The sequence below is a fragment of the Dromiciops gliroides genome, chromosome 2, assembly GCF_019393635.1.
Source record: "Dromiciops gliroides isolate mDroGli1 chromosome 2, mDroGli1.pri, whole genome shotgun sequence".
NCBI classification, from domain to species: domain Eukaryota; kingdom Metazoa; phylum Chordata; class Mammalia; order Microbiotheria; family Microbiotheriidae; genus Dromiciops; species Dromiciops gliroides.
The window spans coordinates 261202387-261229375 of NC_057862.1; the positions used below are offsets into that span (position 1 = coordinate 261202387).

The following is a 26989-nucleotide window of genomic DNA, read 5'->3' on the forward strand; positions in this document are numbered from 1 at the left end:
AACATATTTAAATATAAATAGGTTTATTTGTTTGCATTCATGTTCAAACTTCAATTTTTAGTAAAGAAGTTTAATTTTTTCAAAAGATAAAAAAATGAGAATTTACCCCAAACATCCCTTATCCATTATGGATCTGATATTCATCAACTTATCTAAATCTTTTCTGAACTGATTTCTTTTTATCCTGTACTATTCTTTTTTTTTTTTTTTTAAAGTGAGGCAATTGGGGTTAAGTGACTTGCCCAGGGTCACATAGCTAGTGTTATGTGTCTGAGGCCGGATTTGAACTCAGGTATTCCTGACTCCAGGGCTGGTGCTCTGTATCCACTGTGCCACCTAGCTGCCCCATCCTGTACTATTCTTGAGGCAATGTGTCCCAGAAGTTATTACCTTTCATTCTTACTTTATTTCTTTTCCTGGAATACCTGAAATTGAATGGCAGCCAAGTAATTACTTTAGAGAGTTCTATGCTTTATAGTAGGGCTTCTTAAACTTTTTCCACTTGCCATCCCTTTTCACCAGAGAAATTTTTATGTATATAGGTATGTAAAATAGGTATACATAACCTTTCACTGTTGCCAAATTTTTCACGACCCCCACATTCAGTTTCATGACCCTATATGGGGTCACAACCCATAATTTAAGAAGCTTTGCTTTATAGTACTCTTATTAACTTACCTTTAAACTCTAGGTTTTTGGCCCTACAATTAAAGGACTATCTCCAGGCAACTGAGAGATGAACTACAGCTACTTAGGCTGGGGGCCATTAGCACATTTACTTCAAGACAGGAGATTGGTGATTGGAGCTGAGTATTTCCTTTTACTACCCTTTAGAAATTCCAGTCAGAAGATCTTTGGGAAACAAGAAGTGACCAGATAATCCTTTTATTTTTCTAGTGGGTCCTCAGCCCCTGGCTTTACTTACTTCATCTTTTTCAGGAGAGATTTGCTTCAAAATGGGCTCAGCCTGAAGTCACTCGCTGAAACCATCCTCAACTTTCCCCTCAACAAGTCTCTTCTTCTTCGTTGCAGTAATTGGGATGCTGAAGAGCTTACTGAGGAACAAGTAAGTTATATTCCAGAACAGTTGAAAAACAAATGATGTATGATTCCTGGGCTTGTTTATCTTAAACTGTTTTCCAAAGTATAATCCAAGTACTGGGTTTCTGAGTGAACCAAATCACTCTGATGATGCACAAAATAAGTATTTCCTCGCTACATACAGATGTCATTTAGTAAAGTATAAAAATGAAATTATGAACCTTGTACTAATTGGTGAGAGGCCTAGTTAACTAACTACTAAATTCCTACAGCCTACAAGACAGTGTAGTTTTCTCAGTAGAGTACTAGATTGGGAGCCAAGGAGTTTGGGTTCAGTTTCTCTAGAAGGACTAGAATTTAAGAAAGACCAAGCTATATCAGTTGATATACTGCATTTTTTTAAATCCATAAATTAAATATAGTAGGATGAACATGTTTATTTCAAATTAAAATTTTTGCATCAATTCACATATCTGGCAGGCTGAAAAATTTTTATTTCAAAGTAAAAATTTTTGCCTGCTACCTCTATCACCAATTTTCTTTCTTACCATATACAAATACATCATTTAACTTTGCTATGCCTTAGTTTCTCCAATTGCCATTTGAAAAAAAAAATGCTTGTAGGGGGGCAGCTAGGTGGCGCAGTGGATAAAGCACGGGCCCTGGATTCAGGAGTACCTGAGTTCAAATTTGGCCTCAGACACTTGACACTTACTAGCTGTGTGACCCTGGGCAAGTCACTTAACTCCCATTGCCCCTCAAAAAAAAAATGCTTGTAAAGCACTCAAATCTCAACATTAAAATAGGTTTTTATCCTGAAAAGGGCAGCCTAGATATTGAAGGAGTCCTAAATCACTAAAATCTGTGGTATGAAAAAGCTACTGATTTCTTTATGAAAATTTAAGGAGAGATTATTTTGACCTTTTTAAACACCCATTAAAATCATGCCTATTAGAACTGAATTATTACAGACTTTGAACAAAGCCCCTAATTTGGTCTGTTTTGTTGTTTAGTCATTTTTTAGTTGTGTCCAACTATTTGTGACCCCATTTGGGGTTTTCTAGGCAAAGATACTGGAGTGGTTTGCCATTTCCTTCTCCAGTTCATTTTACAGTTGGGGAAACTGAGGCAAACAGGGTTAAATGACTTGCCCAGAACCACACAGCTAATAAGTGTCTGTGGCCATATTTGAATTCAGGAAGATGAGACTTCTTGACTTCAGGCCCAGCATTCTATCCACTGTGCCACGTAGCTGCCCAGATTTGCTGTGTTTACCACTTTTGAAAAGGTGGCTTTGATAGTAATTTCCTCCCCTAGGCTTGCCTTCCTAATTGCCCTGAGCTGTGGCCTTTTTCTTTAGGTTGCTTATGCTGCTAGGGATGCCCAAATTTCGGTTGCTCTTTTTCTTCATCTTCTTGGATGTCCTTTGTCCATGAATTCAACTAAGAATGGAGATGTGGAAAGCAGTTGGGAAAAAGTCTTGACGAAGTGCCAGGACCTTGTGGATCTCCCTTTCCATGGTAAAGGAAATAGCAGCATCACAGGAGAAGAAAGTATTGGGGAAACAGAGTCCCCAAAGAAGGCAAGAAACCAGAAGTCTAGAGCTGGTGGGATGTCTTCAGGCAATCAGCAAGGAAGAGATCCCAGGAAACAAAAACAGAAGCCCCTGGGCAAGGGCTATTCTGCACGGTAATTAGACATGGATATTTCTCTTTGGGTCCCTCAAACTGGAGATTAGATGGCATAGTTTCTAGCAAGGAGAATGGTGTTTGACATAGAATCTGGGCAACAGTCTAAGGATAAGAACAGGAATAAGAGCTGTAGGAGTAAAATTCACTTATGTTTGGTATTTTAGAGTCCTTACTGGTTTTCCCATTTATAGGCATACCCTCACGTTACCCTATCCTGAACAACATTCTTTGACAATAATGTAATTATAACCTCTGACTAAACTCAGAGTCCATATGGTGGCCTTGGAATATGGAAAACCTGAGTTCAAGTTGAGGGACCCTGGGCAAATCATTTTTAGTGTCTCAGGCAAAACACTTGCCTATCTGTTGGAAGAGGAATTGTCTTTTCTTTGTTGCTGTCTCTGTCTCTCTCTTTCTTTCTCTCTCTTTTTTTTTTGGAAGGGCAGTTTTCCTCACCAGGATTTCCTAATGCCAGTGGAATCACAGGTCAGGATAAAAAAAAAAGCTAGCATTTATAGAGCACTTCAAGGTTTGCAAAGTGCTTTATAAATTTCTGCTTATTTGATCTTCCCAGTAACCTTGTGAAGGAGATGCTTTCATAACCCTCATTTTACAGATGAATAAACTGAGGCTGAGAGATATTAATTGGCTTTTCCCAGGGGCACAACCTGAGTCAAGTCTTCCTTACAGCAAGTTCAGCATCCTGTTAGCTACAGCACCAATCTACCTCACAAAAGAAAATGGAATTAAACTAAGTAGCACTGTAATATTGTTGGACTTTGCTATATCGTGTGGCAATTAGGATAGTATAACAGTGGAACTAAATGTTCCTAAATTATTGTTTCACTTAACCCATATTTTTGTGGAATCAATTCATGATAGGCTCCACATCATCATCATAGTAATTCTATGATAAATATATTTATCATTAAATTTCTATTTTATTTGTTACTCAATTCTATTTTATATTATTCAATTCTATTTATAAATCATATAATAAACATTTCTTTAGCATATCAGCAATTGTAAAATGCTTTCCAGATGTTATCTCATTTGATGAGATATAAGCATGCCTGGATTTGCATCTGGTCATGAGACTGGCCCCCAGGTGACTTTAATTTGCTTCCTTCTTCTGTCACTGATTTTGTTGTGACCAACCTCCAGGTTTCCCAGCTATAAAATATTTATCCCTGATGGAAATAAATGAGCTAAAAGGACCTATGTTTTTCAAGAGAAAGGCACATGACTTATATTTGTTCTGGGTAGTATCTAACTCCTAGCGAATGTTATTTCCCAGCCAATAAGAGTTTTCCTGTATAATTTGTATAGCAAATGCAATGAAATGGCTAATTGGAAATTTGGTCCCGCTGGTATGGTGCCTTTAGGAATTGAATGATTAATTCAGAACAAGCATTGCAAATCAACCAAAAGTAAATCCACATGATTCTCATTATTTTAGTTTGAGTCCTTTTAATTTGAATTTGCTATGTTTTGATCTTCTGAATTGAAAAGAAATGAGATTTTACCCTCTATGGCGGTACTCATTATAGAAGGCTTAATTACTTTGCCAGTAAAGCTATGTTGATACTTAGTTTTTTCCCCCAGATCCATCTCCCAACATCCCAGTGTAGCAAAAGTAACACTTTTACTACATTTTATGTTTTCTCTAGTCTTTCTCTAACCAAAATTGAAGAGGATACAAAGCTAGGAGACATAGCTAGAACATGGAATGATAGGATCCCCAAAGAGCTTCACTGGCTAGAACAGTGGATAAACTCAGATAGCAACACATTCCTGCAGGCTGCATATTGACTTAGAAAACCACAAATTAACATCTATTTTGTAATATACTTTCATTTATTTTATTAACCGTTTCCCAATTACATTTTAATCTAGTTTGGGCAACACTAAGGAATTTTGTGGGTCAGTGAGTTTGACACCTCTGGGTTTAGGCTGAATCAAGGATGAAATTCGGTATGAAAGTCTCACACTGATGTTTAAGAAATTGGCTTCACAAGCACCGGATGAGCAGATGTGGTTAGCCAGCAATCTCTCTGAAAAAGATCTGGGGGTTTCAGTGGACCACAGACTTTGTATGAACCATCAGTAGATGTGGCGGAGTTTTTTCTCTCACAAGAGGCATACTGTCCAGGAACAGAGTTCCTTGGTATTTTTCTTCAGTCAGACCACATCTAAAGTTTAATTGAGTGCCACATTGTAAGAAGAATATTGATACTTTGTAGACTGTCTAGAAGAGGACAGTCAAGGTTGGGGAGAGCCTTGAGTCCATGTCACATGAGGATTATTTGAAGGAACACTTTTACCCTGGATAATAGAAAGGGGAGTGGCAGGGGGAGGGGGAGACGTGATGACTGAGAAAGGATTTTAAGGGTTCTTTTATCTAAGAAGGATTAGAGATGTTCTGTTTTGGCCCCAGAGGGCAGATCAAGGAATAGTGAGTGGGTAGAAGTTATTGAGAAGCATATTTAGCCTTAGGTTAGGAGAACCTTCTTGGCAATTAGAGTTGTCCAGAAGTGGAATAGGTGGCCTCTGGAGGTAGTCAGTTCCCCCTCCTTGGAGGTCTTCAAGCCTCAGAGGACAGATGACCACTTACCAGGTATATTATAGTGGGGATTCCATTCAGGTATGAGTTGGACTAGATGCCTGCTGCAGTCTCTTCTCTTACCTTCTGTGATTTTGTGATAGTGTGGAGAAACAACCCATGTTATTCCAAGGAGTCCGTGCAAAAGCAGCTAACATTGTTTACCTAGAATGCGGTTTTCAGTAGGTGCCTTTTTTGTTCCTTTTTTTTTTTTTAAATGTGAGGCAATTGGGGTTAAGTGACTTGCCCAGGGTTACACAGCTAGTGTCAAGTGTCTGAGGCTGGATTTGAATTCAGGTCCTCCTGACTCTAGGACCGGTGCTTTATTCACTGCACCACCTAGCTGCCCCTTTTTTGTTCTTTCTTGCAGAAAATCTCCCCTCTATGATAACTGCTTCTTACATGCTCCTGATGGACAACCCCTATGCACTTGTGATAGAAGGAAAGCTCAGTGGTATCTAGACAAAGGCATTGGAGGTAGGAGATCCAGGTGCTGAGCTGGTACATAACTGAGGGGTGAGGTGGGGTGGGGTGGGGGCATGGTCCTGAGGCAGATTGTTGAAAAATGAGGAAGGAAAAAAGAAATTGGGAGAAATGGAGATGTCCTGAAATCATTGAAATAATTGCTAATGTGGGCTCACCTAACCTCTGTCCTTCTTGTGTAGCTATATTCTTCTTGGTTCTTATTGCTTATTTTATGTAGACCAGTCTGTAGAGTTATTAAAAGCTTATTTGACCTTATCATATCTCAAGCGACTTATCTGGGAAAACTGCCTGGAACACCTGAAGAGGAGTGTCAGAGCTTCGATTTGTGGCACCCTTGACCTCTGTAGCATAAGGTCCAGGCAACTTCAGTAAGAAAGAATCCCAGTAAATGGGCAAGCCTTGGAGTTCAGAGCCAGATGTGGGCTCCTGGCTACATTCAGGGATATGATCTTTTATGTCTTGTGCTTTTTACTGGGCAATGAATTAGTGAAAAAGCATTGATTAAGCACGAGATGCCAAGGACTATGTTAAATGATAGGGATACAAAGAGAGAAGAGAGATGCTTCTTGCTTTCAAGGGGCTCATGTTCTAATCAGGGCAGACAGCACAGAGGAGGGTTCAGCTACAGGAATGATGATGCATGGGACTCCATAGGCCACATTAGCAAGTCAGATGGCAATGCCTAGCAGTCTGAAGGGTGTGATGGCAGTACAGATGGTGAGGCAGGTAATCATATTCTAAAACTTCTTTCCTTTTTCTTTTTGAAGAGCTGGTGAGTGAAGATCCTTTTGTGGTCAAGTTGCAATTTGAGCCATCAGGACGGCCTGAATCTCCAAAAGATTATTATCTGATGGTTAAGGAAAACCTCTGTGTAGTATGTGGCAAGAGAGAATCCTATATACGGTGAGTTTGGGACTTCTGGACCATCTACCTCTGGTGCCCAAATGAAATTGTGTGTGCATTGGCAATGCAGAATTCTGGCCCTTTCCCCAAGACTGTCAACAACAGCTGATGGTCTTCTCCCCTGGTGGTTTCCAGATAGTTCACAGAGTTGCAAAGCCCTCTATATGAAACTCTCCCTCTATCTGGGGAACTAACCCTGCCTCATGCTGATGTCGCTTTTCTTGAATAAGAGGCTTCTCTTATGTCCACCACAGGGGAAGAAGTCCTTATTATTGGAATTAGATTAGAAGTATCCCTTAAGCTCCCTTCATTCAGGAAGGAAATAATGGACAGCTTTCCTTTATACTGTCCTCTTCACATTTTTTTCATCTGCTTCTCCTTAGAGTGATCCTGAAAGCATTTTGTGTCCTGAATTTTGTTTTCAAAAAGGTTTCCCAGATTACTTTAATGTCTTCTGGGTGGTGTGTCTTTCGGGGTTAGAGTTTTTATATATCCTTTGGCAGTGATGTTGAGTCTATTTATCAAAAGCTGTTGTCTTCTTAGCTTTGTGGTATGACCCTCTATAAATCACGTTCACCCTACCTGAAAGCTGAGACAAAAATTTGTGGCTATCACAGAATTTCTCAAAAGACAGCATCTTAGAAAATAACAGTGAATCTTAGCGAATGAGTAAAATACAGCCCCTGAGGATAAAATCTTTCCCAGATAAGAGAAACTTGCTTTTTTGAAGACACCAGGGTATAATTGCTTTATAGATTCTTATAGTTAAGAGAGACATTGGAATTCGAATTCCACTTCTTTTTGGATCATGAACTCCCCTTGTGATATTGCCATCATGCAGTCTTCACCTCTCCTGATGGGGCATGTACCAATTCATGAAGTAGCCTGTTCCATTTCAGAACGATGCCGATCACGAGCCCAAATCTTCCCCCATGTAATTTCTGCCCATTAGTTCAAGTTCTGCCCACTGAGTCTAAGCAGTCAGATATTCCCTTTTCTAGGAAGAGATTGTTTACTGTGTGGTGCTCTGAAAAAAAAGTGATTTTTTAAAAAGTGATTTTTAAAAAGAAAACTCAGGATGAGGGTGTTAATTTTACAGTACTTACTAAATAGCTTCTCACCTTTCTTCCTTAAATGTAAAGGCTATTAGAAAACATTTTCATTCCTCAAGTGTTTTCTCTAATTCATCCAACATTTATTAAGTGCATAGAAGACACCATGCTATGATAAATAATGAGGAGGAGGCTCTCAGAAAAACCTGGAAAGTCTTACTTTTGAGCTGATGGAAAGTGAAATGTACTGAAGACAAGTAACAGCAATATTGTAAGATGATTAGCTGTGAATGACTTAGCTATTCTCAGCAATGAAATGATCCAAGATAACTCTGAAGGAGTTATGATGAAAAATGCTATCCATCCCCAGAGAAAGAACTGATGGTGTCTGAATACAGATTTGAAGCATGATTTTTTGAAAAATTCTTTATTTTTCTTGTGTTTTTTGGTCTGTTTTCTTTCATAACATGACTAATATGAAAATGTTTTGCATGACTACATATGTATAACTTATATTGAATTGCTTGTCTTCTCAAAGGCAAGGGGAGGGAGGAAGGGAGAGAATTTGGAATTCAAAAGTTTTAGAAACAGATGTTAAAATTATTTTTATATGTAATTGGGAAAAATAAAACACTAAATAAAAAAATGGAAAAAAAAACGAAGACGCCATGTTAGATAGTGGGGATAAAAAGAGCCCCAAAACCAGCCAGCCCCTGTTTTCAAGGAGCTGTTGTCATTGGCCTACATAGCTCTCCTATAATGGATGAATGACGTCAGAGAGGATGTTATCTGTAACTTAGGACCAACACATTGGTAGGGTAGTTATACTGTAAAATTTCAGATATATTTACATTAACGTTTACAAAGCATTTAACATAATTATCTCATTTTTTCCCTCACAATTCCTGTGCTGTGAGGTAGATACTACAGGTGTCATCCTCATGTTACAGATGAGACAAGGATTTTGCCCATGGTTGCCCAACTAAGTAATAGTAAATGTCAGTCAGGACTTGAATCCAGGTCTTTCTGGTTCCAAGTCTTTTTCTCTCTTCCCATGACCCCAAACTGGTTCTGGGCATCATCTGCATTAGGTGAATTGGCCACGGCTTCTTTGTGGGTTAATCAGAGCTCAGAAGAATAGTTTCCATTCCTCTAGATTATCTTTGATCCCAGGTATAAATGAAGAAATCTAGGATCCTAGTATAATATAGTATAATGATACAGTTGCACATATCAATGGTGGATATGCTTGGGGATGGGGGCCTCATTTCAGGAAGAACGTAGTTCCCCATGAATACCGGAGACACTTCCCCATTCAGATGAAGGACCACAACTCCCATGATGTGTTGCTCCTTTGTACTTCCTGCCATGCCATTTCAAATTACTATGACAACAACTTCAAGCAACAGCTGGCTGGAGAGTGTGGGGCCCCCATTGGCTCTGAGGAAGGGTTACGCTTGCTGGAAGATCCAGTCCGTCGTCAAGTGCGCTCTGGGGCCAGGGCCCTGCTCAATGCCGAGAACCTGCCTACTTACCGCAAAGAAGAACTCCTACAGGGAATCAAGGAGTTTTTTAACACAGAGACTGTCACAGATGTGATACTTCAGGAAGCAGCAAGTTTGGAAACCAGGTACCATTTAAAGTTGTGGTCAGATGGGGAAGTGCTTTCTTAAGTAAAACCTTATTTAAACCTGATTTAATCAGCCTTATAGTTAGGGAAAAGGAATTATCCACACAGGTATATGTAGATTACACCAAATATGTATATACAGATGCTTATACTATTTTATGCTATTAAGAGAAATATAATTATGGGTTATATTAGTTTGAAACAGATGATAGATTTTGAGAATCTCTTTTCCATAGGACCACCATGCTTCCAAAAAAGCCTCCCCCCGCCCCCAGGGCACTACTTTTGCCTAATATTGTTGACTTAGATGATATTTTAAATAAATAAGAATTTACTTGGTCTTTTTTATATGTAGATCTTAGAAGTATTTCAGTTGATACAGCAGATCATAAAAAAACTTAAAAATTTAAATTGAAGTTCTTCCAGGTTAGTTACTAGCTTTCCCTACTGCATCTCATTGTTCATTAGCACAAAATATTTAAAATGATTATATTTCTAAGTCTCCAGAGCCCTAACGATGCTACTGCCTGCCTTTTAGTTTCTTTTTTTCTTTTGCTGCTTATTATTATTTCCTTAACACTTTACATTTGCGCAGTACTTTTTCTGTCAGTATTTCAGTATTTTTTCATCCATTGTCTCATTTTAAAAAATTCTCACAACAGCCTATAAGTAGCTTATTATATCATTCCCATTTTATGGATAGATAAGCAAAGGCATTTAGAGCTAAAGTGACTTAACCATATGATAGAATGAATCAGAGACTGGGACTGAATCAGAGCTATTGAAAAAGAAGGAGCAGCCTCCATCCCTTCTTAACAGAGGTGAAGTCCTATGGGTATGGGACATTGTCAGCCTTGGTTGATATAGTTGTTAGTTTTGCTGAAATGCTTTCTCTCCTCTCCCTACCCCCCTTTTTGGTTATATGTATGGCTCTCTGAGTAGGGGAGAGAGGAAAGATATATTTGGAAATGAAGGAGATGAAAAAACAAAAATGTTTTATAAACAAAAAAATTTAAATCATTGAATTCTTTCCTTTTTCCATACAAGTAAATAAGATGGACACTCTTCCTTTACTAAGTTTATGATGTGTTCCATCATAACATTTCTTCCATCTATAGGCCTGTCCCTCAAATTCATCTTACTGAGCTTGGGTGGTTGAGATATTTACAATTCAGAAGAACAGCTGTTTGAGAAAAGTTGGAAATGAGTTAGTGGGTAGCTTTGAAAGAGCCAGAACAAAATATCTACAAAAATCTTGAGAGCAGTGACTTTTCCTAGACACGTGAATTAAAGGGGTGTCTCGAGGAACTGCAAGGAGACAGGTACCGCTGGGTCAAGGAGTAGGTTTGGATTGGGGTAGGGAGGAGGTTTTGCAAAGCTTTCCTGGAGTCTGCAGGGGTGGGGGGGCCCTTTTTTTGGGTAAGGTTGAGAGAACTTCTTTGGAGTATTCTTTTGAAGGGAATAGAATCCCTTTTCAGGTAGCACCTCATTAATCTTTAAGACATTCTTGTAAAGTAGGAAGGTGGTAGAGATTATTCTCTCCATTAAACAGCACCTGCTGTGATTGAAATGCTTCTTATGGTATAAATGCTATATGGTTTGTGAACCTGTATCTAAGGAAGAAGGCCATATAGAAATGGACCATAATTTTGTGTCCTGTCTAGGCTACTCTCTTGCCCAAACTGGATTCTGAATAGGGAATATGTAGGCAGTACTGCCCAGAATGGATAGACTAGGGGGCTGGCGGGCTGGCATCTTACTGGTCTGAAAATCCACCGCAGAGTGAAGATAAACATTTTTTATTAACACCACAATTTGTTTCTAAAAATTGTATTGATCTCTTTTGTTTTTATATCACTTTGATTTTTCCAAATATATCTTACTCCCCTCCCCTTCCCAGAGAGCTATCCCTTGTAACAAAGAATAAAAAAGAGAGGAAAATGAAAACAGTTTTAGTAAAACTAACCGACATACTGCTTGGGTTTTACTGTCCAGATTACTGCTTGACATGGTACCCCACTGTGCTAGCTTTGTGCCTTGTGTCTTGGCAGGATTGCCAATGAGAGCTATGTTCCCCACGGGCTGAAGGTGGTACAGTGCCATGCAAAAGGTGGGCTGCGTTCCCTCATGCAGCTGGAGAGTCGCTGGCGCCAACACTTCTTGGACTCCATGAAACCCAAGCATCTGCCCCAGCAATGGTCAGTCAACCACAATCATCGAAATCTGCTCCGGAAACATGGGGATAACCTGCTGGTGGAGTTGGCAAGTTAGCTTCTCTCCTGGCCAGAGATGGAGGGAACAGGAAGAGACCCTCTGGACTTTGTGGGGGAGTTGGGGAGGAAGGTGCCTTCCCTTTTTCTTCCTCCCAACCCCCCATTTTGAGGCAGCACTAAATATCAAAGCTCCCTATGGTAAAACTCAGAAAAACTAATCTGTGCCTCTCATGAACCCCCTGCTGTGACTAGGCAGGGCGTAAGGTTTTTTGAATACTAGTTGGGCAAGGTCAATTTGTCTTTTCCTTGCTCTTATTTTAGTGAACAAGGGAGGCTTTTATTAGGATTTTTCTTCCCCTCTTCTTGCCTCCTGGAGACAAGAAATAGAGAATGAGGGACACCTGCCCAAACTTTTTAATCCATTTATTCCCACTCTGGTTCCTTTGGTCCCTATACAAAGGGGGCTGTCAGATATAGAAAGTCTATCACTTCACACTTGAAAGGGAGAAAAATCTTTACCTAAGGGACCCAGATTCATTGTCTCCAGTTCAGTCTTGGAATCAAGCAACCCATTCTGAACAGGTCTTATGTGACCCCTCAGTGTGCCACGGATCAAAATAGTAACTTCTCATTAACTTATTCCACCCTGATGCTGGAAGGGAATTATTCTTTGGCCAGAAAATTTTCACTTGGGAGAACAGAGAGGAGGGGTAGGAGTCATGGGTATGGCTCCTTGCAGACAGCAGGAAATAACTGAAATAATTGACTCTGCTTTTCTTATTCTGCTGTTCCCTGTATGCATGACCCAGCCAGGTTTATGATGCAGCCCTTTTCTGGTAAAGAGACTTCCCTTTTCAGGATCAAGGTAAAAGTCCCTGCATCACTCCTCATCCTTCACCCCAACCTCATCTGCAACACTGACATCTTTTTAACCCCTAATTTATCTCTAAAACTGTTTGGTCAGGTTGCAAATGTTTAGGACCCTAAGATAACTACATGTAATACTTAGAAGTATCCAAAATGCAACTTAGTAATGATCGTATATTTTTCTAAAATACTAAGAAAGCTTGTTGTGTGCTTCACTGGTTCCCAGCGGGCTTAGAAAGAAATATGTGACCAGCATCCAACAAAAACTATGATTTTGTAATTGTCTCTGTGTTGGTGATGGTTTCTCTAACACTGACAAATAAAACCTTTTCTAAATTTAAGCCTAATAGGTCATAGATTTCTTAATTTCTAAAAAGTTTATAAGTAAATTTTGGGGGGAGGAGGAGTTTGAAATCCAGTCCCATAGACATTCACCACAACTGCATGTGTGCACACACATACAACCACTGTGTTAATAGCATTATCTTTTTTTCAGTGCTCATACTTACCTGGACATTTCCATTACAGATAAATGCATGTTCATTTTCCCTCTGCATTTCTGCCTACAAAAACATTCTTTAGCCATAAGAAGCCAAGTAGGCACTTCCAGGGACCTGAAGGGGAAAGCCTTGAAAAGGGATAGTGCCGTCACCCCGACATGGTGGACATGCTGTCATGGATCACTGTGTGCAGAAGAAAGGAATTGGGGCAGGAGTAGTGATAACTGAGGGTATGGGAAGGGGAGCATTGGGGAGATGGACTGAATTCATGTTCCTTTCTTCCAGTAGGGGATGCTCTTAGCCATAGGGAGAGAGAAAAGCTGGGTCTGTATTCTGTACAACCTCTTTTCTTCAGGACAATAGTAATTGCAGAGATTTGCAGCCCTGGTTCAATAATTCTATCCTGAGTCACCTTACCAACCTGTCATTAAGACTGACATTCCATCACTCCTGCCTCTGTGACCAAATCAAGTCCTTCATGAAAAAGACCAGGACTTCTTATCTAGCCCATATATTTTCCACACTGAAAAACACTTAATGGGGGATTGTCTCCATGAGCATAATTTTTGTAGATTCAGAGCTTTTTCTCCTCTCCCCTTTATTCTTTTGTCCCTCTCCACCTCCTATCTCTTTCCCTTTTCATGGCTTTTGAAATTTTGATTTTTACATAAGGTGCTGTTTACTTTTAAATAAAGCATAAAGAACAAAGGTTCTCTTTGACAGAGAAGCAATGACTAATTTTCCTTTGTGGGGTCAGAAAAACATAACAACAGATTTGTTACTGTTCAGGAGTATTGCACTCATAAGTTACTTATCTTTATTCATGTCACAAACATAGATCAGATGGCAAAACCTGTTCCACAGAAATAGGCATTTTAATCCCTCCCTGATTTTAGGCTTGTAGGTACCTAACGAGTACAGGGAGCCATTCAGCTTCCTATAAGCACATCTTATTTTCTTGCCTCTGATTTTGGTTTGCCATTTATTGTCTTATAATTTATTTCCCATTGCCCTCCTACTTTATTCAGAGGAATAAATAATAAGATAGAATAATCTTAAAAATAGAATAAGATTCAGGGGAAGCCCTGGATTTTTAATTATTTAATTATCATGCCTACATGTAGCTTATTTGTCCTAGTAAAAATCTAAACATCAGATGAGGGGGGGATTTATGTAAAGCATTTTATTAACCTTAAAGCACTATACAAATGGGCACTATTATTATTATTATTATTACTAGTAGTAATAGTGGTGGTGGTAAATAGGAAAACTAGGGTTGAATTTAGGTTCATTGCTTTAATAGCTATTACCTTGATTTATAACATCCTTAAGCATAATGATGTTACATTACTTCAGTAAATCATTATTTATAAAATTACAGGCTTTCAGAGTTGAAAGTCATCTAAGTCCAACCCCAACCTGAATGGGATGACCCTTTCCACAATCCCTGATGAAGTCACATTTAGACAAATCTAATTTTGGGAAGCGTTTCTCCTTATTTCTAAGTGAAATCTACCTCTCTGTAGGCTCTAAGCTTCAGTCTTGTAAAATGTAAAATGGAGAAACTGAGACTCAGATTGTGACTTGCCCATATTTTCAAGCAGATGTAAGTGGGGACTTGAAGTCAGCCATCTTGATTCTGAAGAACAATGCTCTTTACATTACACTATGTGTAATTTGAGGGATGCTAGAAGGTAATAAAAATTCTCATATTATTCACTTCATTGGGTTAAGACATTGAAAATCTCTATAAAAATGCATGGCATTTTATTTTCCTGGCATGATAGCACACCAGGTTCCTGTCACTTACCCCCATATCTTAGGAAGAATTTGTTTATCCAATTATCCAGTGAATTAGTAGGATCCTGAGGACTATAATAGAGGATGGGGCAGATTAATTTTTCTGGAGTACAGAGAAAGGAAAATCTAGATTTCAGGGACCTGGGCATTTAAGGGACAGTCAGGTGAAGTTGACTCTCTGTAGAGGCAGGGAAGGGGATTGATCATGGTGGTAAAGGGAGTTGCCAAAATATAAGAAGTGGGGGAAATGAAAAAGATTGGAGAGTTATACTAACTTTTGTGAATTTTGCAATTTCCCAGGGCTAGGCCTAATTGGAAGTCTCTGTTTACTATGGATAATTTCCCAAGTGGATAGTGCTTTTAGTCATAATTGAGAATAATAATATTAGCTAACATTTATATAGTGCTTACTATGTGCCAAGAATTTTGCAAATATTTCATTTGGTCCACACAACAATCCTAGGAGGTAGGTGCTGCTATCTCCATTTTACAAATGAGGAAACTGAGGCAAAGAGGTTAATTGACTTGCCCAGTGTCGCAGCTAGTAAGTGTCTGAGGCCAGATTTGAACTCATATTTTCCTTAGTCCAGGTCTGAGCTCTATCCATTCTACCACCCAGCTTCCCCAGTCCATCAATATAAGTTGGATCAACATTTATTAAGCACTTACTATATTCCAGGAATAGGACAGAACTTAGTTTGTGGGCTGGTAAATCAGATTGTTCCCTTTTGTCAAATATGATGCTGTCTGATTTAAGTCATTCAACAAGTACTTATTAAGGACCTACTGTGTGCTAGGGACATTGCTAGGCCCTGGGAGGATACAAAAACAAAAAAATAATAATTCCTACTTTTCAGAGAGTTTACATCCTTATACATCATGTACGTTTATACAAAACAAATACAAAATTCAGGTATTTAAATAAAGGTGGTTGGTGGGAAGGTGGCAGTCACTTGCTGTTGGGGGATCAGGGAAAACTTCACATAAAAAGAAGGTGGGGTCTTAGATTCTATGAGGCAGAGGTAAGAAGGGAACATATTCCATCTATGAAGAATAGAGAGGGCAAAGGCACATGAGACAGAATGCCATATGTGAGGAACAGAAAGGCCAGTTTGGCCAGATACTAGAGTGTAGGTAGGGGAATACTATGTTATGAGATGTTAAAGAAAAAAATATCAATATTGTTCTCTGCATTTAGGCACCAGTCTGCCAGAAACTATTTTAATTTACTGTTATTCTAATATCTAAGCATATCTAGCCGAGAGACAGTGAGCAAGAGCCAAACCGGCATAGTCCCATGTCAATCACCCCTAAGCTGTCATGTCCTCAGACATGACTTTACCCCAAGAAGATTTGAGGTAAAATTTATAGGAACCTTGAACAAGGAAAATATCAGAATAGGTTAAAAATGTTCTAAAATAAGTCACTGCTTAGCTCCTTCATTGACTTACAGAATCGAAAGGAAAGACCACCTTCCTTTCCTCATTATCAATTTCTTTTAAATAATCAAAGAAGGGGGCAGCTGGGTGGTGAAGTGGATAGAGCACCGGCCCTGGATTCAGGAGGACCTCAGTTCAAATCCGGCCTCAGACACTTGACACTTACTAGCTGTGTGACCCTGGGCAAGTCACTTAACCCTAATTGCCACACCAAAAAGAAAAAAAAAATCAAAGAAGGCACTTCTGATGCCAGGGGGGGTTAATTCACAATAGTTAACATTAATTATTTTTGTTAATCCATTTTCCTAAGAAAGGCCTATTGTTCTCTACCTAATCTGAGTTCAAACAGGGAATTCTGGAAAGGACTTTTTGAATGGAGAAAATACTATTTATGTTTTCAGTTTTATTAAAACAGAATGGTTTTTGTTTTGTTTTTATTTTTTAATATGCTTCCAAAGAGGCTAGAAAGATAGATTGGGCCAAAGTTGCAATGGACTTTCAAAGCTGTGCAGAGAATCATTGGGCAGTTGCAGGGAAAATGGAAGGGGCTCTTTCACTAACAACCACAAGTTTGTTTTTTCTTCCATGAGTCCTGCTGAGCCCTTTTGCCAATATCTGTATGACTGCCTGGACTTGAAAATGGGACTCACTGGAATGTCCGGGGGTTACACGTCTAGCAAATTTCTAGAAAAGTCCAAGCCTCAAGGTAGTGGGGTTTTTTGTTTGGTTTTTTTTGGTAGGGCAATGAGGGTTAAGTGACTTGCCCAGGGTCACGCAGCTAGTAAGTGTCAAGTGTCTGAGATCGGATTTGAACTCAGGTCCTCCTTGAATCCAGGGCCGGTGCTTTATCCACTGTGCCACTTCAAGGTAGTTCTATACAACTAGATTCCTATATTCTCTGGGATAAAAGTGGCATATGTGAAGGTATTGGGGAAGTTGTGTGTCTAGCAAAACCCAATTCATTTTCCTTTTGAGAACAGTCCAGACCACAGGCTAGTCCTCTAGTACTGGATAACTATATAGGACCCTGGGGAAAGGAGGGATTCTTCAGAGGAAAAGAATGCTATCAGTTGTCTATGAGAAGGGGAGGGAAGGAAGGAATAAGCATTACTGTAGCATTTGCCACATGCCAAGCTTTACTGTGCTGAGTGCTTTGTCCTTACAACAACACTGCAAGGTAGGTGCTGTTATTATTTCCATTTTACAGTTCAGGAAACTGGGGCAAACCGAGCTTAAGTGACTTCCACACAGCTAGTAAGTGTCTGAAGCCGGATTTGAACTCATGTCTTTTGGACTCCAGATTCAGCATTCTTTATCTGTTGTACCACCAGCTGCCTTCTAAGATCTATTCATTGTTTTTTGGTTTTTTGGTTTTTTTTAGTGAGGCAATTGGAGTTAAGTGACTTGCCCAGGGTCACACAGCTAGTAAGTGTTAAGTGTCTGAGGCCGGATTTGAACTCAGGTACTCCTGACTCCAGGCCAATGCTCTATCCACTGCACCACCTAGCTGCCCCGATCTATTAATTGTTTATGCATTTTATTAATTTCTCTGGGGTGAAATGAAGGCTACTTTGTACCCCGCCGCCCCCCACCCCGAAAAGAGCCATACAGAGGAGTTTGTTTTTTTCTTGTCAAAATAGCAATATGGAAATGAGTTTGGTCAGCAGGATAGGTGTGGTGACTTGCTTCATCTTGGCTGACAGCTCTGAAGGACCCTGACCTCTTGTAAGTAGACCTTTTTATGCCCATAGAGACCAGGATGAAGGTGTAGGCAACAGTGTCAGATATAAAAGAGGTGTCAAGAAGGATGAGGTCTGAGAAAAGAACATCAGATTTGGTGATGAAGTAATCATTGGTGACTGAAGAGAGCAATTTCACTTGAGTTAGGAGGTTGCAATGATGGAAATAAGCATTTATTAAGCACCTGGTCTGGACTAGGCACTGTGCTCAACACTTTATCTCATTTGATTCTCACAGCCACCCTGGAAGGGGCTATTATTATCCCTGTTTTACAGTTGTGGAAACTGGGGCCAACAGAAGTGGGTCTCAATAACGAGTAATTGAACTCGGGTCTTCCTGACTTTGGGTCCAGCACTCTATCCATTGCACCACCTAGCTGTCTTTCAAAGGCAGGAAGAAGGGGACAAGGAAAGACTAAATTTTTGAGGAGTCCCACTGAGAAAAGGAGTGGAGATGTAGGGCAATAGGTTGAGGGGATTATAGGGGCTAGTTAAGGTGTTTTAGGGATAGGGGAGACTTGAGCAATTGTGGGGGAAGGAGGGACGACAGAGGGCAAAATCTGCATGAGAATCTCCAAATGGAAGGGCCACCTGTTTAGAGGAAGAGATGAGAGAGTTGAGTGTGTTTTGAGTTTTCTCCATAGCAAGGTCCTCAGCTGGTGCAAGGAGGTGGTTAAGCTTTCTATACACATCTATTTGTACTCCTTAGGGTTCTTTATTTGCTGCTGTTACTTCTGTTAGAGGGTAACCCTATTGTCATTCTGGTAACATAAGCTTCCAAGTTGCCCAGCAGAGGTCTGGGTCAGCATTATTAAACATGATTTGTGATACAGCAGCTTTCTGCATTTGATACTTATTACATGTACTTCCTTGTTCCTAAAAAAAAAAATAGTGGTGCTCAGGCCAGAGTGCCAGGGCAGGGTTGGGATTCTTACCGTTCATGCTGATCCATTAAATTCTGGATAAGAATCAGAAATCTGAGCTTAGTTGGCCAAAGGGATGGGGAGGAGTCTTAAGTTGTGTTTTCCTTTTGGGGTTCTCTGAGCTTCATTTGATTATATTCTCTTTGGGTCAGCATTTCCCCGTTTTGCAGGTCATTGAGCTGATATTTCTCACCCACTCCCTCTTTTTTTTTTTAAACTACTACTCTTCAAGGGCTACTTTGTACACCATTTCTGTCAGAACTCCTCCCACTATTCCATCTCTGCCCAGCCTGAATGGGGGGAAGAAAGCACAAATGAGATGAAGAGGAGGAGGAGGAGGAGGGAGAAGCACCATGCCCATCTCCTTTATGTATCTGACATGTAATTTCAGTAGTGGAGTGCACTCTCTAAAGGTTTCTGCCTGTCAGAAAACTAGTCTTAGCTCAGTTATGCCTGAGCAAGTTAGTCTCCGTTAAAAAATAGGGGAAGAGGGGGCAGCTAGGTGGCACAGTGGATAGAGCACCGGCCCTGGAGTCAGGAGTACCTGAGTTCAGATCTGGCCTCAGACACTTAACACACACTTACTAGCTGTGTGACCCTGGGCAAGTCACTTAACCCCAATTGCCTCACTTAAAAAAAAAAATAGGGGAAGAGAAGAATAAAGTCCCTATCCTTCATTTCTTACATTATAAGGCTGAATAATAGAGGTCTAGGATAGTAAGGATGCTGGTATGGCTCCATTTTAGGGAAGGAAAAATGGAAAGAAGAAAGACTAGACCTATCGGTGTTGACAAACATCCCTATGTAGACCGAATAAATGACAGAAGCACCAAAAAAATGGTAAGCGGTAGTTTAAGATATTACCCACTCCCCAAACCATTTTTTCCCCCATTGTGTCTCTGAGAGTACTTACTGGTAAAGCTCAGAGTCGTGAGATGGTACTGTGTGGATCCTCAGCTTTATCATTATTTAGTTTTCCTGAAATGTATTGAAAATTGGACTTGGTATCCAGTCATTTAAGAGTAGAAAAGTTGGGTGACCAGGATGTAAACATTCATGCATTTTGAAAAATAAGCTCCCAAGTCACACTGAGTTTGTGAACCATATGATGATATATATATATATATATATATATTTTTTTTTGCAGGGCAATGGGGGTTAAGTGACTTGCCCAGGGTCACACAGCTAGTAAGTATCAAGTGTCTGAGGCTGGATTTGAACTCAGGTCCTCCTGAATCCAGGGCCGGTGCTTTATCCACTGTGCCACCTAGCCGCCCCCAATATGATGATATTTTTTTAAAAAATTATTACAAACTTGACAAACATTAACAAACAGGGATATTTAAAATAGTCGAGTAGAGGATTGTATCTCAAACTAGGAACTTCTATTTCTAAATTTTTAAAGCATATACTGAATTTAACATAACAGTAGTATAACTGTCCTGCTTGTCTCCTCTTCTTTATAATTTTAAATGTTTCACTGATTTTTTAATATCACTACATAGCATAATTTACATTTATATAGTGTTTTAAGGTTTGCAAAGTATTTTGCATTATCCAGCTTGATCCTCACAGTAGTCTCTTAAGGGAAGTACCCCATTTTACAGATGAGGAAACTGAGACTAAGAGAAATTAAGTGATTTGCCCATCACTATTTAGCTTATGAATCTAAGGTGGGATTCGAACCTATGTCTTCCTGACCTTAAGTCCAATATTCTTCCTTCTGTGCCGTGATGCCTTTTGTCATGCAAGGTGAATGCAAACTGAGTAGAATACTGTCACAAGCAGTATCGAAGTCATAACAAATCAGCTGTGATCTTAGTTTTATGAATTCTCAATGGGGCAGCTAAGTGGCGCAGTGGATAGAGCACTAACCTTGGAATCAGGAGGACCTGAGTTCATATCTCACTTTACACACTAGCTGAGTGATCCGAGGCAAGTCACTTAATCCCAATTGCCTAATAACATACAGGACCATGTCCGGTCATCCTGATATAAATCTTGCCACTAGACCCAGATGGCTCTGGACAAGAAAGTGAGGCTGGTGATGTTGCACAGCCTTCCCTCACTTAAATCCAATTCAGTGCAAGTCACCACATCACCTTGATGTCATGGTCCTCTTTGAGAATGAAGGACAAACAACAGCAGCAGCAGCAACAACATGAATTCTCTCTCTCTCTCTCTCTCTTTTGTGGGGCAATGAGGGTTAAGTGACTTGCCCAGGGTCACACAGCTAGTATGTGTTAAGTATCTGAGGTTGGATGTGAACTCAGGTCCTCCTGAATCCAGGGCTGTACCACTGTACCACCTAGCCACCCTCCAACATGAATTCTCAACCCCAAATTTGGAGAGTCCTCTAATAACCTGAAGTTGCACACATTACATCACATTTTTCCTAGATTACTTTCTTTTATCCTTCCCTGCGGAAGGCACTTGTGGATTAGTATCAGAAACCTTCAGAAAGTACATAGCAGAATAGTGTCTTGGGCAGCTAAGTGGCACAAGGGATAGAGCGCTGGTCCTGAAGTCAGGAAGACTCATCTTTCTGAGTTCAACTCTGGCCTCAGACACTTACTAGCTGTTTGCAAGTCACTTACTCCTGTTTGCCTCAGCTTCTTCATTTGTAAAATGAACTGGAGAAGGAAATGGCAAACCACTCCAGTATCTTTGCCAAGAAAACCCCAAATGGGGTCATGAAGAGTCAGACACAACTGAACAACAACAACAAGAAGAATGTCTCGTTTCTTTATATCACAATTTAGTGACTACTAAGCACAGTCAAGCAGTGGTATAATTGTTTATACCATTTCCTTGTTAACAAGGTCTTTGTGAACAGTAGTAATGAGTAGACTTGATGTATACCACTGTGTTAATAAATAAAAACATTTTAAAAATAAACTATTCTGTTTATAAATGACTTCTGATTTTTCCTCTCAATATGCATATAATGATAATAAAAATATGTACAAATTGTAATTGAAAAAGAAAATGTTATGAGATGGATAACTACAAGAAAATTCACTAATGGGTGAGGGAAGGATTAAGAAGAAAGCATGGCATTAATAATAAGTTGCAAGTATGAAAAAGAAAACAAAAGAAAGTATGAATATACTTCCACTCATTTTTGTTCATATATATCAGTACCATGATAGGAATGTCTTTGTGAGGACCATTGGTTCCCCCCCCCCCCAAGGTAAATTGCAGTCAATCTTGTAGTGTACATAGGGAGAGAGTGTTCCTGCTTGACACTTAAGTAATGGATTGTCTGAAGGAACATCTGTAATAGCAGTTTTACTGCTGTCCAGGTTTTAGTATAATTCACACAATACTCTGAATTTCTTCACCATTTTCTTATTGGGTTGAAGGAGCTGAAAAGTTTACTGTTAAGCTAGACCTTAAAAACACTCAGCAAGGGAAGCATGTGGTTATTTTCAGCAAGGCAATGATCCAATATAACCCTGAAGAACTTATGAAAATTGTGATCCATCTACAGAGAAAGAACTGATGGTATCTGAAAACAGATGGAAACACATTAAAATTTTTTTTGACAATTTCTTAATCTGGAGTTTTGTTTTTTTAACTGTTTTCTCTCACAACTTAGCTAATGTGGGAATGTTTTCCATGACTACTCATGTATAACTTATTTTGAATTGCTTGAGTTCTTGTAGGTGGGGGGTGGGAAGGAAGAAGAGAAGTTGAAACACAAAGTTTTTAAAAATTGATGTCAGAATTTGGTTTTTGTTTTTTTTACATATATTTTTGGAAAATAAAATTCTATTAAAAAGAAAACACCACTTAGCAAAAATTCAATCCTTGGGGCAGCTAGGTGGCGCAGTGGATAGGGCACTGCCCCTGGATTCAGGAGGACCTGATTTCAAATCTGGCCTCAGACACTTGACACTAGCTGTGTGACCCTGGGCAAGTCACTTAACCCCAAATGCCTCACACACAAAAAAATAATAAAAATTTAAAAAATAAATAAAAACTCAATCCTTTTATGTGAATCCACACAATAGAAATTTAGCTGCAATTAGAACCTAAGCATCCCGAGGTCAGAGACCAGCTTACTTTCATCTTTCTATTCCCAGCAATTAGCACAGTGCCTGGCACATAGTCAGCATTTATTAAATGCTTTTTGGTTTATTGAAATTCACTTTCAGCAACTGAACTGGCCTTCTAACCTACTTTTTCTTGTCAGTGGAAAGCCCAGTGCTTTTTTCTTCTTTGCTTTCCTCTTCATTATACTGGAAATTATAGACAACTCTCTTTTGATGGCTTTGTGTCTGAAATTATCCATTGCCTTTCTAAACAAAGTAACATACAAAGGTAACTGTCTTCCTTGGTTTCCTAAAGGAACTTTGCTAGAACAAGGGACTACCATCTCAGCCAGTATTTCATGGGGTTAACTCAGTCATTGTGGGGGATGGTGTAGTAGAGTGAGAAGTGTACCGAGTTTGGAATTGGAAGACCTCAGTTTGAATGCAGTTCTGCCACTTGATAAGGCTGTGTGACCACGTTCCTCATCTGTAAGATAAAGAGGTTGGACTAGATGACCTCTAAGATTTTCTCTAAATTTATGATCTTATGAACTTTAGAAATAATAATAGCTAATGCTATAAGCACATTACACTTTATCATTTGATCCTCACATCAACCCTGGAAGGTAGATGCTATTGTGATCTCCATTTTACAGATAAGGAAACTGAGGCAAACAAGTTAAGTGACTTATTCAGAGTCACACAGTACATGTCTGAGGCAGGATTTGAATTCAGGTCTTCCTGACTCCAGGTCCATTGTGCCACCTAGTTGCCTTTCATGATATATTCTGAAGCAAGAACCAAGTCATATTTCTTACTTCTACTAGGCTTCCATGTAACAAACTTCATTCTTTTCAAATGAGAAAAGTTGTCTTTAAGATAATTACATAGGGATACATGGGATTTCAAGTCATTTTCACTCTGACAATCCTTTGCCAATTATTTTAGACAGATTCTCAGGGGATACTTGGCCATATTCCATTGGAATTGTTATATGAGTAAATAAGTCAACCCTAATGGTCAACAGGTTTTCCTGAGGTTTTTCTTTTATCATCCTCCATAATCTCAGGTATGTATTGGACCACTTTCTCGATGAACCCTTCAATAAATATATGTTTAGCCAGTTCATCCGATATTCTTCTTCTTTTTTTTTTTGGTGGGGCAATTGGGGTTAAGTGACTTGCCCAGGGTCACACAGCTAGTAAGTGTCAAGTGTCTGAGGCCGGATTTGAATTTAGGTCCTCCTGAATCCAAGGCCAGTGCTTTATCCACTGCACCATTTAGCTGCCCCTCATCCGATATTCTTTTTTTTGTTTGTTTGTTTGTTTGTTTTTTTAGTGAGGCAATTGGGGTTAAGTGACTTGCCCAGGGTCACACAGCTAGTTAAGTATTAAGTGTCTGAGGCCGGATTTGAACTCAGGAACTCCTGACTCCAGGGCCGGTGCTCTATCCACTGCGCCATCTAGCTGCCCCTCATCCGATATTCTTAACAAAACAGCCAGTGTGTTGATCTTTGTTGGGCTGTTGGGCTGTTGGACTGTGAATTAGTGTAGAGATTACCACTGTGAGAGATGGGGAGAGCAGTGTGTTTTTCTCAGATTGTATTAAGAGTTTATCCTATTTCTGTTACTTAACTTTAGGAACATCATTGTCCTGTTTCTTTAATGTAACTTTAGGGATACCTGCATCCTGTTTTTGTTATTCAACTTCAGGGACACCTGCATCTTTTTTTTGTTTGTTTTGTTGTTATATAACTTCACCTCCCCTGTTCTCTGATTGGGTTAGATGTCGTGTGTAGATTGTACCTCTCCATGACCAGCCAATGGGAGTCAGACAGGGGTGTGGGGGGGTGTTGTGTTAGGAATGTATATAAGGTTTACTTCTGAGCTTGTGTGGTGCACTTGCCATATTCAGGTTTGTGCCCTTTCTCGAGAAAGAAATAAATTTTGTTTTCTTTTCTACTTTCACTCTCTGACTCCAGGTCTTTATTTTGAGTAGGTGGTTACTTTGTCCCACTCAACACCAAGTCAGCTAAAGGATCCCCTTTTGTTCTCGATGAATGCTCATTTACTATAATTATCAAAAGCACCTTCCAATAATTCTTCCCCTTCACCTTCCAATGTCCTTTTTTATCATCTAGATGTGAAATTATTATTTTAGTATATAAACCAAAATTTATGCAAGCAGAGCAGAGGCTATGAATGATTCATATTTCCAATTGGGTGGGAGCACTCTCTTGGTCTTGTGAATTCGGCTGTTGGTGAGAATCAGACGGAATTTAGAATTCTTATCCTTTATGTTTCTCTCAAGATGCTTTTCAACAGCAACAGCTTTCTTGATCAAATGATAAAGATCTTCAGGAAGTCCCTTAGACTTGAGAATTCTCAAAATTTTGTTCTGAGTTATAAAGCACACTTGTGCCACACCATGAGAGTCCCTCAGGATCACACCGATCTGGGAGGGCATCAGGCCCTTCTTGGCCAGCTTGTAGATCTGTTCCTTCATGTCATCTGAGCTGTACATGAGCATGAGTCTGTATGGCAAAGCCGACTGCAACAGGCTCTTACTGGGAGTGTGCATGTGACCCATGATGGCGATGATCAGGTGGCGAAAGAGAGAGGATGGTAGGAAGCAAGGCCTTCCAAAGCCCTTTTTAAGAAAGAGTTATTCATTCTCTAAATCACTATTGATTAGAGAGATGCAAATTAAAACAACTCAGAGGTACCACCTGACACCTATCAGATTGGCTAATATGACAAAAAAGGAAAATAACAAATGTTGGAGAAGCTGTGGAAAAACTGGAACACTAATGCATTGTTGGTGGAGCTGTGAACTGATCCAACCATTCTGGAGGGCAGTTTGGAACTATGCCTAAAGGGCTCTAAAGCTTTGCATACCCTTTGACCCAGCAATACCACTATTAGGTCTTTTCCCCAAAGAGATCATAAAAAAGGGAAAAGGACCCACATATACAGAAATATTTATTAGTTGTTCTTTTTGTGGTGGCAAGAAATTGGAAATTGAGGGGTTGCCTATCAATTGGGGAATGGCTGAACAAGTTGTGGTATATGAATGTAATGGAATACTATTGTGCTGTAAGAAACGATGAGCAGGTGGATTTCAGAGAAACCTGGAAGGACTTGCATGGACTGATGATAAGTGAGATGAGCAGAACCAGGAGAACATTGTACACAGTATCAACAGCATTGTGTGTTGATCAACTGTGATAGACTTGATTCTTCTCAGCAATACAATGGTCCAAGATAGTTCCAAAGGACTCACGATGGAAAATGCTCTCCAAATCCAGAAAAAAAAAAAAGAACTGTTGAATCTGGATACAAATCAAACCATATTATTTCTATTGTTTTTGTTGTTGTTTTTCTTTTTTGAGGTTTTTCCTTTTTGCTCTGATTTTTCTCTCATAACATGTCTAATGCAGAAACATGTTTGTTGTGATTGTACATATATAACCTATATTAGATTACTTGCTGTCTTGGGGAACGGGGAGGGAGGAAGAAAAATTTGAAACTAGAAATATTATAAAATATTGAAAACTATCTCTAAATGTAACTGGAAAATAATAAAATATTTATATGGAAAAAAGAAAGAGTTATTAAAAGTATCCTAGGATAAAAATAATTTGTCAGTTAAGGGGGTCCTGAAATACTTCCACGGGTTGTATAGACAGTGGTGTCAAACTCAAATAGAAAAGGATCACTGTGGGCTGCATATTGACTTAGAAAGCCACAAGTTAACATTATGTTGTATTTTTAAATTATTTTCTTAAACATTTCCCAATTACATTTTTTTTTCAGGGCAATGAGGGTTAAGTGACTTGCTCAAGGTCACACAGCTAGTAAGTGTCAAGTGTCTGAGGCTGGATTTGAACTCAGGTCCTCCTGAATCCAAGGCCAGTGCTTTATCCACTGCACCACCTAGCTGCCCCTCCCCCCAATTACATTTTAACCTGGTTTAGCCATACTTGGAGTTTGACACCTCTAGAGAGAACCTTCTGAGGGAGCAGAAACCTCAAGAATCAGGTAGCTGAAAATAGAATAAGAAAGTG

General features: G+C 39.5%; 2 protein-coding genes across 4 annotated transcripts in view; one reads left to right on the forward strand and one right to left on the reverse strand.

The window, feature by feature from the left end:
* Nucleotides 1-12826, forward strand: part of EXD2 (exonuclease 3'-5' domain containing 2) — a 33335-nt gene extending 20509 nt beyond the window's left edge. For all 3 annotated transcript variants that reach the window (XM_043981401.1, XM_043981403.1, XM_043981404.1), the window contains 6 exons: nucleotides 940-1066; nucleotides 2402-2730; nucleotides 5705-5811; nucleotides 6588-6723; nucleotides 9049-9405; nucleotides 11457-12826. In XM_043981401.1, the coding sequence (XP_043837336.1) occupies nucleotides 940-1066; nucleotides 2402-2730; nucleotides 5705-5811; nucleotides 6588-6723; nucleotides 9049-9405; nucleotides 11457-11676 (1276 nt within the window). In that variant the 3' untranslated portion in view covers nucleotides 11677-12826. The remainder of the gene's footprint in view (nucleotides 1-939; nucleotides 1067-2401; nucleotides 2731-5704; nucleotides 5812-6587; nucleotides 6724-9048; nucleotides 9406-11456) is intronic.
* Nucleotides 12827-25098: 12272 nt separating this feature from the next.
* LOC122743044 (40S ribosomal protein S13-like) lies at nucleotides 25099-25512 on the reverse strand. The gene has a single exon (XM_043987723.1). It carries the CDS (start codon nucleotides 25510-25512, stop codon nucleotides 25099-25101), a length of 414 nt encoding a protein of 137 aa, XP_043843658.1.
* Between the last annotated feature and the right edge of the window lie 1477 nt (nucleotides 25513-26989).

Coding starts and splice junctions, on each gene's coding strand:
- LOC122743044 (XM_043987723.1), bottom strand. CDS start 25,512: ATGGGTCACATGCACACTCCCAGTAAGAGCCTGTTGCAGTCGGCTTTG.